General features: G+C 45.3%; 1 protein-coding gene across 1 annotated transcript in view; it reads left to right on the top strand.

Annotated features, from left to right (window-relative positions):
- The window catches only part of adcy2a (adenylate cyclase 2a), a 241,299-nt gene that overhangs the window by 102,905 nt on the left and 121,441 nt on the right, over positions 1 to 16,953 (top strand). The window contains exon 3 of the mRNA XM_052143767.1: positions 6,613 to 6,774. Coding sequence (XP_051999727.1) covers positions 6,613 to 6,774 — 162 coding nt within the window. The remainder of the gene's footprint in view (positions 1 to 6,612; positions 6,775 to 16,953) is intronic.

Here is a 16,953-nt window from a genome sequence, read left to right as displayed (position 1 = left end):
TTTATGCTTGAGGAATTTGCAAATTTAATATCACAAGCCAGGATATCTGTATTATTTGCCAAACTCTTTTATTAAGACGTGATGCCGCAAACTTTGGCAAATCTAGCAACAATTTTTTTCCCCCTCAAAGGTACAGAAGTAGGTCTTGCCTTGCCTTGTCTTACCCAAGGTGAAAAGCATGCAATTTCTTATCTTTGAGCATACCTGATAGGAATGGAACTATATGGTTCCCCGTCTGTAGCTCTCTCGACGTTGTGTCAAAGAAGAGACACTAGGGGTCTCTCTTGAGTGCCAAATATGCCTCTGATCTATGAAAAAAGGCCAATGGGAATTAGGCAGACAGTATTTGCATATCCCGCAAATAAATTTTGTCGATGTATTGACACTAGGGGTCGCTCTTGGGAGCCCCAAACACCTCTGATCTTTTAGAAAAGACCAATGTGAAATGGCGAGTGGAATTTGTATGCCACTCCCCCGGACATATGGGTATAAACTAGCTGGCAAGCAACCACTCATTCAGATTTTTTCTTTGGAGTTGAGCGGTGTTGAGCAGTGAGTTTCACTGCCGTTCCATTCACCTCACACATGAGAAGTGTTTGCTGTTGGATATACGGCACATTTTAGCGGATTTCTACACCTCGTGCACAACTAGTGCAGAGTACGTCCCTGGGTGCTTCGACAGCTGAAAGAGTATATATTCTTACAAAAAAAATGACGGAGAATGTCTTTTTTAAGATGCCTTTCCATCTGTGTGTAGTTCCTGGATGCGGTCGCTATCTCTCCTCCTCTGACGGCCATGATCCCTGTCTCACATGTCTGGGCTGTAGTCACGTTGAGGCAGCATTCGTCGATGGTTCATGTCCTAACTGCGAGAACATGGCCATGGCAACATTGCGGTCGCGGCTTTCCTTCTTCTGGGGGAAAGACACTACAGCTGCTCTACTGCCCTGAGCCCTCGCGGCTTGATGATTGGTTCCTGGGTTAGGAGCATCGCTCACGTTTGCGCCCTGCCCCGGTTCCATTCTTCCTGGAGGTGCACGAGGAACATGTGAAGTCGTGGCGGGCACCTTTTACTGCCCGGACCCGACTTCTGTGTTCCCCCGCTCTCTCTACCCTTGACGGTGGGGCGGCCAGGGGGTATACGGAGATTCCTCAAGTGGCTTCCATTTCTAACTGCACAGAAATGGAAAGGTCTCTGTCTCATCTGTTATTGGTTTCTCTTGAAATTAGGTCACTTTATTTTTATATTAGTGTTTATGGCTGTGATGTGCTCCTCGAAATTTGTTTAGACTTTTTCTATGTTTACTAGGTTCAACACTAAAATTATTTTTAAATTATAACATGAACAGTCACCAACATTACTTGTTGATCCACAACAGATATTTAGTTATTCAGGAAATCACTGTAAAAAACATGATACATAGGTCATACATTTTGGTAAGACCTCACAAAAATTAATTAGTTAACAACATTAGTTAACATGAACTAACAATGAACAATACATTTACAGCATTTATTAATCTATATTTCAACATATATTAATTATTTTTTTAAATAAAAAAAATGTTAATGCACTATGAACTAACACAAACAATAGCTTACTGACGTAACCCAGGTTCTTTGAAACATCGAGTGGAGAGATCCACCTATGGGAAGGGCATCCGTACCTGACCTCTGCAGAAGCAAGTAATTGCACCAAGTCTGGCTAGACAGACAGAAGCACGTGACCTATGCTCGGTAAGGACCCACCCCCATATAAGGATCTGCATGCACTGCTGCTCCTCAGTAAGTATATTTGCTTCTCGTGCAGCAAGCGGGGCAAGCTTGGTGGATCTCTCCACTCGATGTTTCAGAGAACCGGGTTACGTCAGTAACCTATTGTTCTCTTTCATCATCTTGTGTTCGAGATCCACCTATGGGAGATATTGACAGCTCCCCGAATGCACAATACACTCACAGTGAGGTAATGCAAGCCAGTTAAGGGAACGGTCGCCTCAAAGAGGTGGTGCTTGACATGTCCCATAATCACACACCTGGCAACCCTGAAGCACACAAGTGAGAATTGTGTACAGGTAGAGCATAAATAACATGTTAGTGGCACAAACATAAAAATCAGCCCAGCAGCATACCGTAAAGATAACACCCAGGCAGGAATGTGAATGCGTTCTTGGTGACACAAATGCATTCTTAGTGACATGAATGTGCACGTCCAACCGGCCCATAACCCCTTTTCCATACATTCTATATACATATATATAAAGAAAAGGAGCTAACAGGGGAGGATCTATGAAGAACCCACCCCCTGACAGAATGAGCTACTGGGGTCCTGGTAACATCCAGCCTGTAGTAACGTACAAAAGTATGGGGAAAAGCCCATCTGGCAACAGAACAGATGTCCTGCAATGAAACTCCCCTGAACAGAGCCCAAGAGGTGGCCATGCCCCTCGTGGAGTGGGCTCTGATGCCTTCTGGAGGCAGCACTCCCCTAGATTCATAAGCCAAACTTAGAGCTTCCACAAGCCAATGTGAGAGGCGTTGCTTAGAAATGGGATTCCCCGAGTGAGGGGGGCCCAAAGATACAGAGCTGATTACTCTTCCAAAAAGCACTGGTCCTATCCAAGTAAGGACCGGACACAGAGCATTCAGCCTCTGATCCTCTGCAGATGAAAAGGAAGCAATTTGACATAAAGGCCGGGTTAGGCTTAAGGAAAAACGTATCTCCACTAAGAGAGAATTTAGTGCACAAGGAATGAACAGAGAGTGCATGCAGGTCACCCACACCTTTAGCTGATGCTAAAGCCAGGAGCAACACTGTCTTGAAAGATGATGAGGCGAAGAGATCTACTGTCACCTGTCCGAATCTCTCCCACAAAATGCCCACTATCTGAGGATGGAGGCATCAGTCTCCGTAGAGCTGGTTCCCCCTCGACAGAAGGTCCGCGCCCCTGTTAAAAAAGCCTGGAAAATGGTTTGCGCATAATGAAAGGAAGTGCCGCCTGCTCCACATTTAAAGCCTGTGAGCTAGGGCATGAAGCTTGGGCGAGCGCATGCCGCCCTGGCGATTGATATGTTCCACTGATGTGGTATTGTCGCAGCAAACGAGCACATTATGCCCCTGCAAGCGGGGCAGAAAATGATTCAGAGCTTTCCATACAGTCATGAGCTCCAAATAATTTATGTGGGCTGAACAACATTCGCTTGGCCACGAACCGTTCACCATCCTGCCCTCCAGAGTGTCTCCCCACCCTGTTAAGGACGCGTCTGTCATTACCACTTTTCGCAACATAACAGTCCCGAGAGGGGTCCCATGTGTGTACAAGTCTGCGCTCCTCCAGTGGCGCAAATCTGCTGTGCACAAGCGTGTCACTGTAACAGAGTGACAGAAATCGAGTAAAGGGCTGAAGTGGAGGGATAAAACCGACTTCATGAATGCCCTCATTCGCAGAAGGCCCAAAGGCAAAACCTGAATAGCTGATGCCATAGGACCCTGTAATCTGAGACATGTGCGATATGGCAATTTCGTCCCCTCCTTGAATTGCGAGAGTGAGCACGTTCTTGTGAGAGGCGCGCGCGTGGAGATTGAATTCAGCTCCAGACCCAGGAATATAACACTCTGGGCAGGTGTAAAATTGCTCACGGCGAGTGTCTTGCACCACTTTCTCCTTGGAATTGGCTATGATTAACCAATCATCTATATATGTTAGGATCCTTTGATCCGTTATTCTCAGCAGCGCTAAGCCCACCTCCGCACATAGACAGAACACCCTCGAACTCAGTGAGAGGCCGAAAGGGAGGACTGTGAATTCATAGCATATGCCCTATTAGGCAAAACGAAGAAATTTCCTGTGCGTAGATGTTGATGTGGAAAAAAGCATCTTTCAGATCGACGGATTTGAACCAGTTGTTCTGATGAATTGAGCGACCCCACTGAGTGAAAACCTCCTTTTTTTGAATGGGTGAACTAGGAGGGCAGGATAGGAATCCGGAGGCTGGTGGCCCGAGAACGTGGACTCAAAGCCCCCAGAGGCCGTGCATCAGGCCGACAGTTTTCGTTTAGAGTCAGAGGGGGTAGAGTTGGAGGGTTTCTTGGCCACAGCCGCGGTGAAATACATTCTACCCCAGGGCTGAGCAGAGGGTGGGTTACTCTGCTGGGGAGGTGGTTTATTGCATGGCTTTGCCTTACCAGGGTGCTGGAAAGGACGCCCCGAGGCAGGAGGGTTGGGTGGCCGTTGCCTGCCGTGGTGCTGCATTCCTAGGAAGGCATCATTTTTCTTATCTTCGCAACGCTGTTGCATTAAGGTGATGGCAGGGCCAAAGAGAGCTTGGCTAGGCTCTACAGGGGCACCCGCAATGCGCTGCTTCTCACTGTCAGAGAGGCCCGACAGATTAAGCCAAATCACACGTTCTCCGGCCACTGAGAAAGCCAAAGATGGTCAAGGTTATGGAGGACGAGGTCATTGACTGTGACAATCTCCTTCCACAGAGAGGATGTGGGGGGTCCCTTTCTCTAGTTGCTGACCCATGTCGACCAGGAGTTCAACATGGTATGCAGAGAGAAGGGAGGAGATGTTGAGCACCCTGACAGCCAAGGCAGAGGCTTTGTAAGAGGCCTGGTGTATGGAGGCAGAAAAGTGGTCCATTTTGTTGGGGAGAACAGGCTTGCGGGGGGCCAGTAGGCCACCTTGAGAAGGATAGAGGGCTCGATGGCTGGGCGGGCTCGATGGCTTTGTCCAACCATGCCAAGGGCTATCACATGTCCTTCTTTTCGAGGTCCGCGAGACCATGTTTAAGATCGAGCAGGTCCCCCAACAATACCTCATATGCTTAGCACTAGCAGGGAGGACAGGGATAAGTAGTTTTCCCAGGAGTTTCCAGTTGTATATGTCCCTCTCTTGGTCAGTGGCACTTTGTTGGGCTGGCCATTCGATATCAAGGCGAGCGGCTGCTCGCTCACAAACCTCAATGAGGATGGACTGGGGGAAGGCTGCGGGGGCCTGGATTGCCTCCTCATCCTCCAAACCCTCGAGAAGGCCCGCATCGTCTTCGTTACCAGAACCAGCCGGCTCATTGGTGAATGAGGGGCCCCCTGAGAGAATGACCTCAGGGAACGCCGGGTTGCTTTGATCAGTCCAGCTAAGTAAGACGGCACCCAGGAGCGCGTCATCTTCACCGTTTCCCCCATCAGAGTCGGAAAGTTCGAGGTCAGTGCACTGGGTAATGGCGACCTTGAGTTTTTTAAGCAGCACCAGGTAGTGGCTACAGTTTTCAATTTCTTGGTACAATTAGATGCTTCTGCACAGGTCAGGTACGGATGCCCTTCCCATAGGTGGATCTCGAACATGAGATGATGAATGAGAACTAACAATAGTATAGCATTACAAGCTTTTAACTAGCATTACAAAGATTAATAAATACTGGAACAAATATTTTGTTCACGTTAGTTCACTTTAACTTCGTTAACTAATGTTAACAAACGGAACTGTATTATTAGGTGTTACATAAATTACAATTAGTTTTGAAAAAACAAAAAACAAACATAAAAATTGCTTAATAAATTAATGTATTTCTCTCAAATACCAGGATAATATAATTATCTCAAGCTTTCAGTTCAACTTTGTTTTGACTGAATTGATCAGCACATAGGTGGCTCAAGTTGTTTGCTTTTTAAATTACAGTAAACATAATTTTATCAACTTCATGTTCAGCCTATTTTAATAATGTTGCATGTTGTTTGGCCAATGCAGTGTATGGCAATATTTATGGATTGCCAATACAGTTGGTCCCTGAAGCAGGACTAGTTTAGAGCTGCTCAAAATTCCACAAAGAGGTCTTTGGTTTATACTGTATTACAAAAGGTACAGATAGAGAAAAATAGCCACTCTAAAGTAACTTTTGAACTACACAGTGCACTGCAAAATCCAATGCTTCAGCAAGATATTGAAGATTGTCCTGTATTCCCCAACAATCGCTGGCAAACCAGTATGAAACATAAGCACAAATTAGAATAAGGCATTGCATACCATTTTTATGTAGCTTAGAATAAAGACTTTAGCCTTGAAAATTTTGTTTCTGTGAGGACAATGATCCACACCCTACTTGGAAGCATAAATGTTTCAGAGCTATGGCCTTACCATATGTAAATCAAAAGATTTGATTTGTTACCTGATCAGTCATAGTTTTGAGCATGCAGGTGTCAATGGAGTTATAAACAAAATAACCTTGCATACACAAGGTTAAACCAATACTATGATTCACGCCATATCTGTTGACAACATGTAATTTACAAGTCAAAAAACAGGAGATTGAATTGCTCTGGCGAACTCAACTCACTGTACAACATACACACGACCGACAAGCTCACAATATTATAAATAAACCTACCCTCAGAAATATTCACTGGAGTAAATTGTGAGTTACCTAGCCCTAATATGCTTTATAACTTGACATAACCAAAAGAACCTGTCATAAAACCAGTCCCAAATGATCCTAATAAATTCAGAGATCGGCAATTGCATAATTACATGATCATTGTATCATTTACATGTTTTTATATCAATTTCAAGAGTTTTTTCCCTTTGTTAACTTTGTGCTCTTTTTACCCTGTGTTTGTAGGTTTCTTTCTTCTTGTTCATCATCTTTGTGGTGTACACCATGCTTCCCTTCTCTATGAGGGATGCCATCATAGCCAGCGTGCTCACCGCGTCCTCTCATACTGTTGTCCTCAGTGCCTGCCTTTCCTCTACGATCGACCATGCGAAGCCCCTAGTGTGGCAGGTCAGTGCTCTCCCGTCTGTCTTTCGATGTTCCTGCCAAGAACTGTGAAGCTTACCCTGTGCGCCAACTGTTGAAGTGTTCCTTGTCTGTTGAGTAAGACCATTGCCAATTGCTTTGTAATTGTATTTGTGTCGCATATGTGTGACCATTGAGTAGTAGAATCTTATTGTGGTTAATACACTTGTGCTTATTGCCATATTGATAAATTGTTTTTGAATAGATGTGCGCTTTCAATAGTTTTGGGGGTGTGATGGTTGATATTCATGGTTAATTAATGTATTAAAGTTTTTCCTCAATAATCTATTCCATGAGCCTAATACCATAAATCAAAATGTAATTTTTCAAATAAGGACTAACTTCTCAAAATTCAAAACACTATTCCTGTGTTAAAAAAGTAAACTTTTTTCTTTTTTTTCTCAAAACTAAACAAATTAATCCATTTTCACAAATGATCAGAGCAAGTGTCATGAACATGTGATACAGTACATGCACTACACAGTACTGGACATGGCTTCTAAACTGCAGTAAAGTAGCTAATTATAGAGCAAATATCATCAGGGATACCTTCTGCTCCTTCATATTCCTCTTACCCACTATCTCCGACTGCTGTCTCTCTTCCTTCCATATCTTCAAACACTTTTAGAATCCATTTTCCAAAGCACATAATCATCTGTGGCCATTTTTATTTATCCAAAATGGCGTGTGAACAATTTTGCGACTTGGTGTTCAAACATGGAGAAATGTGTGTTAATTAAGTTCAGGCTTTGATGCCTTAAGCAAATGATTTGAGTTCTTGTGCTTTCTGAATGAGAACATGGTTTAACCTGTGCAAAATGAGGGCATTTTTGAGTAGTTTTACAGTATATATAAACTGTATATATATATATATATATATATATATATATAAACTGGAACATGCGTAAAGAATTGTGCTAATAGTTTTAGATTTGTGTCTTTGTTTCGAAAGTTGAAGTAATGGTTAGGAGAATTGGCCCTCTATAATTAGTAATAGTGTGTTACCAATCGAGGACAACCGTAACCCTCTGTATCTCACAATATTAGTAATGCAGTTGCTTTAATATGTTGTGACATTGCTAAAAACTTTTCACCTATATACTGTATGGTAGGGTAAATTTGGGCTAAAGACACCCATAGGAAAATTTGCTTTTTTCAAATTTTTCAATAAGATTGAAAAAATGCATTTCTTTTTATTTAAAATTTATTTGGCAACATAATTTGAAAATAAATCAAAACGGAAGGCTGATTTTATTAAAATGCAAACATACAATCTTCAACTAAACATCATTTAAATGTAATTGATTTAACACATTTATTCAACAATGTTTATTTCACATTTAAAAGATTGAATCTTTCAACTTTTATTTCATACTGTATTCCTCACAGGCACAATTGGACCCAGTCTCCTCTATTTTTAAATATAAAGTCAAACTGACCTTCCCTTAGTATAATGTTCCTTATTTAGTCATTTTCATATTCCATAAATCAGTTTCATCATCACTGAATGTTGAAATTTCATATTTACATTTACATTTATGCATTTGGCAGACGCTTTTATCCAAAGCAACTTACAGAGCCCTTATTACAGGGACAATCCCCCCAGAGCAACCTGGAGTTAAGTGCCTTGTACTTCTGATTAACAGATTACCAGTTATGTGCTTAGACCACTACACCACCACCACTCCACAGAATTACAAATACATAGAATTATCCTATGTTCTAAAGAGAAATTGTCTTTTAGCTAAAGGTCATATTTGCTTATTTGCTATGCGGAGAGTTTATTTGAACTAAGACAGGAGCAAGTTAGCTTCCTGGATTTTCTAAAAAAAACAATCCAATTGAAAATGTACCCGTTTGCTTAAAAGAGTAAAATCAGGTTACCAATGATGCCTGTATCTATTTTGTTAAAATCTCTCCTTATTTTTCTTGCCGCATTACTTATGGCCTCCTTATGGCTGTTTTCATTTTCAATTGGATTGTTTGTTTAGAAAATCCAGGAAGCTAACTTGCTCCTGTCTTAGTTAAAATAAACTCTCCGCATAGCAAATAAGCAAATATGACCTTTAGCTAAAAGACAATTCCCCTTCTGTCGCTCTCTCCACGTTGTGTCGGAGAAGCGACACTAGGGGTCTCTCTTGAGCGCCGATATTCACCTCTGACCTATTGAAAAGGGCCAATGGGAGTTGGCAGTCAGTATTTGCATACCCCGGCCCCGAACATACGGGTATTTAAGCGGGGCAAATACGGAAGTTTAGTCACAAAATTTCTTCGGAGCCGATGGTCTGTCTGCAGTTTGCTGCGAGTTACACACCACTCAAACGTTCCTGTTTTCCTCTGACGATCTGCATGCTGTTGGATCTTGACGGCACACAACAGCGGCTTTGTCCTTCTCATTGCACGGCGTGCATTGTTGCCCCTGAGCGCTTCGCCAGCGCAGACACATACACACACACACTGTGTATTAAAAGAGTTTTTACTAAAAGAGTAATTTCCTCTAAAAGAGCAAACACAGCGGCGTTGAACGTCCTTTTAAGGAAGCGTCTTTTTCAAGATGCCTTTCCGCCCCTGTGTCGTTCCTGGATGCGGTAGAGTGCTCTCCGCTTCAGACGGCTACAGGCGCTGTCTCGTGTGTTTGGGCCGCGATCACACCGAGGCGGCGTTTGTGGATGGTTCATGTTCTCACTGCGAGAACATGACCATGACCACGTTGCGGTCGCAGCTTGCTTTCAACAGACAGCAGACCCAGCCCTTTCATTGCTGCGTCCAGTGCGTGCCCTGCGCATTTACCTGGACCGCACACAGAGCACCAGACGCTCTGAGCAGCTCTTTGTCTGCTTTGGGGGACAGCAGAAAGGTAATGCCGTCTCCAAACAGAGGCTCGACGCCATCACACTGGCTTATCACACCCAGGCCGTGCCCCTACCCTTGCGGGTCCGAGCTCACTCAACATGGGGTGTTGCGTCCTCGTGGGCACTGGCCAAGGGCACCTCCCTAGCAGACATCTGTAGAGCCGCGGGTTGGGTAACACCCAACACCTTCGCGAGGTTTTACAACCTCCGCGTTGAGTCGGTTGCGTCTCGTGTTTTGTCAGGTCCGAGCCCGTAGAACTCGGTAACACGTGGACCGACCGGCCGGGTGGATCACTTGCGCCCAGCGCCCTTTTCCTGACATCAAGTTAAAGTAGTGCGCCTTCTTCCCAGGGCGCCCCACTCCGAGTCGGGCCCCTGGTTGATTCCTCCCCAGCCCTCCGGGTCTGCGGTTCAGCGGAGGAACTCACCGACCCAAGCCACTGCGGGTACCCTGATGGCTACCCTGTACTGGTATAGGTGCTCCACAGGTAAGGCCTCCTGCTCGGACTCCCCCTGTGTGTAATTCCATGGTTCTGTCCCCTTACGAGCGGACCCCCGTGTCTCCCTTAGGCAGTTACAGCTGCCTCGGTCGCCGTGCTGTAGCAACTCCCCCCTTTCGAGGCTGGATCTACCACCGCACCATACTTTCCACACGAGCCCTAAGACGGCCGTGTGATGTGTCTACCACTTTTCCTCCCCAAGAAAAAGGGCAGGTGTGGCCTCCGCAGGGTCTGGGTAAGACCCCCTTCCCTATATGCGTGTAAGGGCCCCGGCCGTGATTGCTCTATGCGAGCGACATAGAGAGAAAAGAAGCCCAGCCAGGCTGGCCCGTTCCCATGTTGGCAAACATCGCCTTGTTCCCCTCCCAGGGTAACTAGAAGGACTCCGATGTTCTTATGGGGCATTGGGGAAGGGTACGTGCAGCCAGGTACAGACGATGTGCGGCACTGGATGAAATCCCTGCCCGCCTCTGTATCGGCGGTTCACGTACATGGTTCAGCACATGGCAAGATTGGAATGGGTCCCCTAGTGTCGCTTCTCCGACACAACGTGGAGAGAGCGACAGAAGGGGAACATTTGGTTACATATGTAACCTCCGTTCCCCGAGGGAGGGAATGACACGTTGTGTCTTTCCTCCGCCATGTCACTGAACCGAGCCACTGTTGTGGCCGGACCATTCCGGCTCCTCACAAAAATCCTTACTAAACTTCTGTATTTGCCCCGCTTAAATACCCATATGTCCGGGGGCGGGGTATGCAAATACTGACTGCCAACTCCCATTGGCCCTTTTCAATAGGTCAGAGGTGAATATCGGCGCTCAAGAGAGACCCCTAGTGTCGCTTCTCCGACACAACGTGTCGTTCCCTCCCTCGGGGAACGGAGGTTACATACGTAACCAAACGTTTCTCTTTAGAACGTAGGATAATTCTATGTATTTTTAATTCTGTGAAAAAGGTCGAACTTCAGATGAACAGTAAGACGGAATGTAATTATAAAACATGAATGTTTTTTTATTTTTATTTTCATAGCTGGTGTTGCTGCATGCTTATTTCTTACACTTTCTCAAGTTCTTTCTCTCTTTCATGCTTTGTCTTTGGTCCTGGGTTGAGAGAGTCTTGAAAGCTATACGTTTCTAACATGAGAGGCACTCTGGCATACTGCTGCTAGTCATCTTTGGAAGAAAAAAAAAAGTTACTGTTGCAGAGCAGTTTATTGAGAAAGTAAAAAAGAAAGAAACAGCAACATATTAATGCTTCTCTTATAGCGGTTTATGTTATTTTATAATCCTCAAGTCTTGGGTCTGAAGTAATGCTAATCCAATGCATAAAAAATAGGCAATATTATGTATAGTAGGGGTTCTCAATGGGGCGGTACCGCCTTCCAGGGGGCATTCAAAAGATGCCAGGGGGTGCTGAGAGGAAATTTGTAGAGAGGGGGGCATTAGGTTACAAATGCATTTATAAGCCATAATATTTAAATACATTGTTAAGTTCCTCTTTGCATTAAAACATTTATCTACACTTGGAGTATATCAGTTTACCATGGTTCATCTGATTTTGAAGTCTATTAACGCATGTGAATTATCCGGTTTTGCAGTGTCAAGTACGCAGGTTAGGCACAACCACGGCTAATGCGCCTGATTGGCTCTGTAGATGCATGGGTACATCTCAATGGACAGAGCAGCGCAAGCTCTTAAACTCACAACTTCACAAGAATCAGTGAGAAGCAAGTCGCGAGAAGCAGAAACCATTTGAATTCGGCACAGAATTCTACCTCACCACCCTTGGATTTACTATAGTAACACTAACTGTACTTTAGGCAGAAATAGATTGATAATAAATATTATCATATCACTAACTTTTCCCAGTTGATCTTCAGCTCTATTAAAATGGTCATGGGCTACATTAGGGGAGTGAGGGAATATAATTAATTTTTGTTACAACTTTTTGTATTTATTGTTTTTACGTGTTTAGAGTAGGTCTACTGTTTATAATTGCAAAAAATGACTTAGTTCCCCTTCTGTCACTCACTCGACATTGAGTTGATTGTAGTGACACAAGGGGTCTCCTCTGAGAGCCTCGCATACCTCTGAACTTGAGCGGGCGAGCGACTGTCAGACAGATTTTTTCTTCGGAGCCGAAACGGTTGTGTGATCAGCGAGCTGTGTGCCACGACTGCTTCAACCACCTTCACCTCCACCCACTTCACCCAGCTTTCTGTTGGATCTAACAGCTCATTCCAGCGGGTTTTCCTCTCTGCACGCTGTGCAGACTCTGCCCCTGGGCACTTTGACAGCACTTCTCTCCTAAAAGAGTTTGATTTCTCTAAAAGAGTTTATTCTCCTCTCAAATATTTTTTTCTGGTAAAAGAGCAACATACACAAGAGGGCGTTGAACGTCCTGTCTTTTTGAAGATACCCTTCCGCCGCTGTATAGTTCCTGGATGTGGCCGGTATCTCTCCAGATCCGACGGTCATAGACGCTGCCTTCTGTGTTTGGGTAGCGATCACACTGAGGCAGCGTTTGTGGATAGTTCATGTTCTTACTGCGAGGACATGACCATGGCAAATTTGCGGTCACAGATTTCGTTTCTCAAAACGAATGCCACTCCAGCTTCCCCCCGTGTCGGTCCTTCTTACCACGGGATTGAGGACGACCCGACTGGCGATGGAGGAGATTTGGGGATGGCAGCGGACTCGGTTTCACGGGGCACAGCCCCATGGACCACCCGCCCCCCGGCACGCTCGTTTGCTTCCGTCTGCGCTCGGGACGACGGTGGCTCACTTCACGGCAGGTTTGCTTCATCCTTGGAGCCAGGTCTGGATGACAACAACGCCGCTGCATCGGAGAGCATTCAGGCATCTGACGCTAAAGACCTGACTGGACTCCCATCCTTGGGCCAGCCCGCCCAGTCAGATTCTGACGCGCAGATGGCCGACATGATTTCCTGGGCTGCTGTGAGTGTTGGGTTGGACTGGAACCCTCGACCTCCCCCCAAACCTCGCGGCTTGATGATTGGTACCCCTGCTCCGGGTGCCACTCCCAGCCATGCCAAGCCCCCCCGGTACTTTTCTTCCCAGAAGTGCATGACGAGCTGATGAGTGCCGTTGCAGCGCAGGCCGCCCCATCTACTCGCCGTGGGCGTCCCCCTGCAAAGAAACCACCGGCAGCTCCACCTCAACCTGGGCCCAGCTCTCAACCACAGCACCGAGCGCCCCCCAGGCAGCGTACGTCGCGGCATGATGTGAGAGATGGCCTCCATCTGCTTCCTCACTGCTGAAAACTGCTGGGCGAAGTCGTCAACAGTATCGCCAAAGAGACCGAACTGGGAGACGGCGGTGTTGAGAAAGCAGGCTTTGTCAACGTTGTGGATCTCGACCAAGTTCACCCACACGTGGCGTTCGTAGCCCTGAGAACGAGGTCGGTGGCAGAGTGCAGTTCTTTGAGTGCACTTTATGAGCAGAGATTTCCACTGTGCTACTCAAGGACATGATAGAGCCTGTCCCTTCAGCCGAGATGAAGAAGGGTTTCTACAGCCCTTACTTCATCGTACCCAAAAAAGGCGGTGAGTTGCGGCCAATCTTGGACTTTACACAGACTACCGTTCAAAATGCTCATGCAGAGGCGAATTCTAACCTGCATTCGGCATCAAGATTGGTTCGCAGTGGTAGATCTGAAGGACGCGTATATCCACGTCTCCATTCTGCCTCGACACTGACCCTTCTTACGGTTCACATTCGACGGCCAGGCGTATCAGTACAAGGTCCTCCCCTTCTTTACCAAGGTTGCAGAGGCAGCCCTTGCCCCGCTATGGGAAGTGAGCATCCGCATACTCAATTACCTCAATGACTGGCTCATCCTAGCACACTCTTGAGTGTTACTATGCACCCACAGGGACCAGGTGCTCCTGCACCTCAGCCATAAATGGCTGAGGTGCAGGGACCAGGTGCTCCTGCACCTCAGCCATTTATGGCTTCAGGTCAACTGGGAAAAAAGCAAGCTCTTTCCGGTTCAGAGCATCACTTTTCTGTCAGCGCGCCTCACAACCGAGCGCACACAGTCAGTGCTCACGTGCCTCGCTCACTTCAAGCCAGGCACAGCGGTTCCTCTCAAATGGTTCCAGAGGCTCCTGGGGCATATGGCATCCTTGGCCGTGGTCACGCCGCTTGGTTTATGCATATGAATCAACTGCCTTGAGTTGTTGGCTTTACTCCTTTCCCTGCGGAGGTTTCTCCCACTGATTCGAGGCAAGCACGTCTTGAGCCATTCAGACAGCACCGCCATGGTAGCGTACATAAATTGGCAAGGCGGCGTACGCTCCCGTCACAAATCACAAAATTTTCTCCTTCGGAGTCACTGCTTGACACTTATATCCCGGGCGACCGCAACATGTTGTCGGACACACTGTCACGACAGGTCTCGGTCAGCGGAGAGTGGAGGCTCCACCCCGTGGTCTCCGCAGGGCCTTTTCCCCCTGAAAGAATAGGAACGGGAAAGGACGCCTACCCCGATGCATCTATAGCGTTAAGATAGCCCCATCTGCTTTTTAACTCTATGAAGAGAAACATAGAGGGATAAAAGGACGCGGCTGGCCAGCTGGCTCCCATACAAGTCGTATCGCCTGTTCCCTTACGGGTACTGGGAACCTAAGAGCGGTATATGACAACTTTTAGTTGTGGCGTTGGGGAGGATTACATGCAGCCAATCCAGCTGGGCAGTCACGTAGCACAGGTTGTGCATGGCGTTTTGAAGTGGGACCCCTTGTGTCACTACAATCGACACAAAATCGAGTGAGTGACAGAAGGGGAATGTCATGGTTACTGTTGTAACCTCCGTTCCCCGATGGAAGGAACAAGACGTGTTCCCTGTGTAATGCACCGTAAACGTATTCTCGGCTCCTCAGTGAAACCCTCTCTGACAGTTGCTCGCCTGCTCCCCTTTATACCCGTATGTCCGGGGGCGGGGCATGCAAATTCTGTCTGCCAACTTGAATTTGGCCTATTCTCAAGTTCAGAGGTACGCAAGGCTCTCAGAAGAGACCCCTTGTGTCACTACAGTCGACACACTGTCTCGTTCCTTCCATCGGGGAACAGAGGTTACAACAGTAACCGTGATGTTTGTTTTAGAGAAATCGTGTTACATCTAACCATCGTAGTGAAGATCCATATGTCCATGTGTTTGCTATGGTCTTGTTACAAATTCCACTGTTAAAACTATAAAAATAAATTCTTTATTTCAAAAAGGCAAATGTTAAATATATTAACAATATCACTTTTTTTATTTGTTCCTGTCTTCGAATTTTCATTTTATTGGCCCCAGATATAGCCCTCCATCTGCTTCAATTCAAGAAACACATTCATGCCACGTAAGCCTGATGAATTTATTAACAAAACTTTACAATTGTGCAGTGCATCGAAGTTGCATTGAGCAAATTAATAACATAAATAATGAGTTTTGTGTTTTAGGGGGGCATTCATAAAAAAAAAAGTTGAGGACCACTGATGTATACGATAAAATATAAAGGATATTACTTATTATGGGAAATTTTTTTACATATTTTTTGATATGTTTGGCGAAATACAAGCAATTAGTTCTGTGGTATCATTACACGAATGCAATTCTGAGATTGTGGCCACAGACTGGAACTACTGTAGATGCTTTGCTGTTGGTCAGGTTGGCTGTTTTCTCTGATGGAGAGAAAAAAGCATGAATTTATCCTGCTCTGAGAAATCTTAGCTTAGCAACTGTGAGGGAACAGATTTGTGCCCTATTTGGGTGTCAGGGTTGGAAGGCTCTAATACAGGAATGTGCCAGAGTCTCAGTAGCTCAGTAGCTTGTGTGATCTTTCTGCCATTTCTGCCAGCTCTCCCAATCAGCATCAAATGACTGCACCCAAGACCGTTTTTTTGTAAGAACAAGGTGCCTTATTACCTTACCTTGACCTGGATAGAAGTGGGCCAGTTTTCATAATATCTTGATTACATTAAATAATACTTCACTGCTGAACATAGACACATACCTCTGAATATTTTGTGATTTAGTGATGTATTTTTATTTGATTAAGCACTGGTACTTCTTTTCAAAACTAATCAGTAATTTTATGGATAGAGCTTAAGTTTGACTGTCAATGTGTGGCTATGGGTGTCTGTGCACAGATGTCCACTCTAAGTTACAGACGTGTAAAAAATATATAGATATACTGTATATACTGTATGTTGAAGCTATAAGTAGGACTTGCTATCGATACAGTTTTTCAGATGCGATTCCATTACAATTCAGAAGCTCTTGATTCAATTTTGATAAGATTGTTGTTCATCTGGATTATAATGTAAATTTTGCTTACATACTGTATGAAAGAAATCTTACATATGAAAGAAATTATCTCTCTTAGCTAATGCTGTAAACTATTGAAGTTACCTTATTTGGTACTTTACAAAAATAAAATTTTTTAAAATTAACAATGGGGTCCAAACCACAGTGTTTTTTACAAGTCAGTCCACTCAGTGGCCATCTTGGAATGCATTTGGGCAGCTATTTTTCTGTGTAAACAAGCGCCAAACAAGTGTAGCTCCTTGAATGGAGAAAGAATTAAATCTCCAAAATGTTTGTTACAGGGTTGAGGTGGGGCCGGACCGTGATACTACACACCCGGCCCCTAATTAAGCTAATTAAGCCTCAGAGAGGGATAAATGCTGACTGGAAGCTACAGTGGGACAGACTACAGGCACATGTCCAACACCTTTGTGTGTTTGTCTTTTTGTTTAGTTCTTCAGTAAACTATTATCTATATCATCAAGCTTGTTCTCGCCTCC

This window comes from Xyrauchen texanus, chromosome 15 (genome assembly GCF_025860055.1).
Source record: "Xyrauchen texanus isolate HMW12.3.18 chromosome 15, RBS_HiC_50CHRs, whole genome shotgun sequence".
NCBI lineage: Eukaryota > Metazoa > Chordata > Actinopteri > Cypriniformes > Catostomidae > Xyrauchen > Xyrauchen texanus.
Note: the sequence above shows the minus strand (reverse complement) of the source record. Positions and strands in the feature narration are given on the sequence as shown.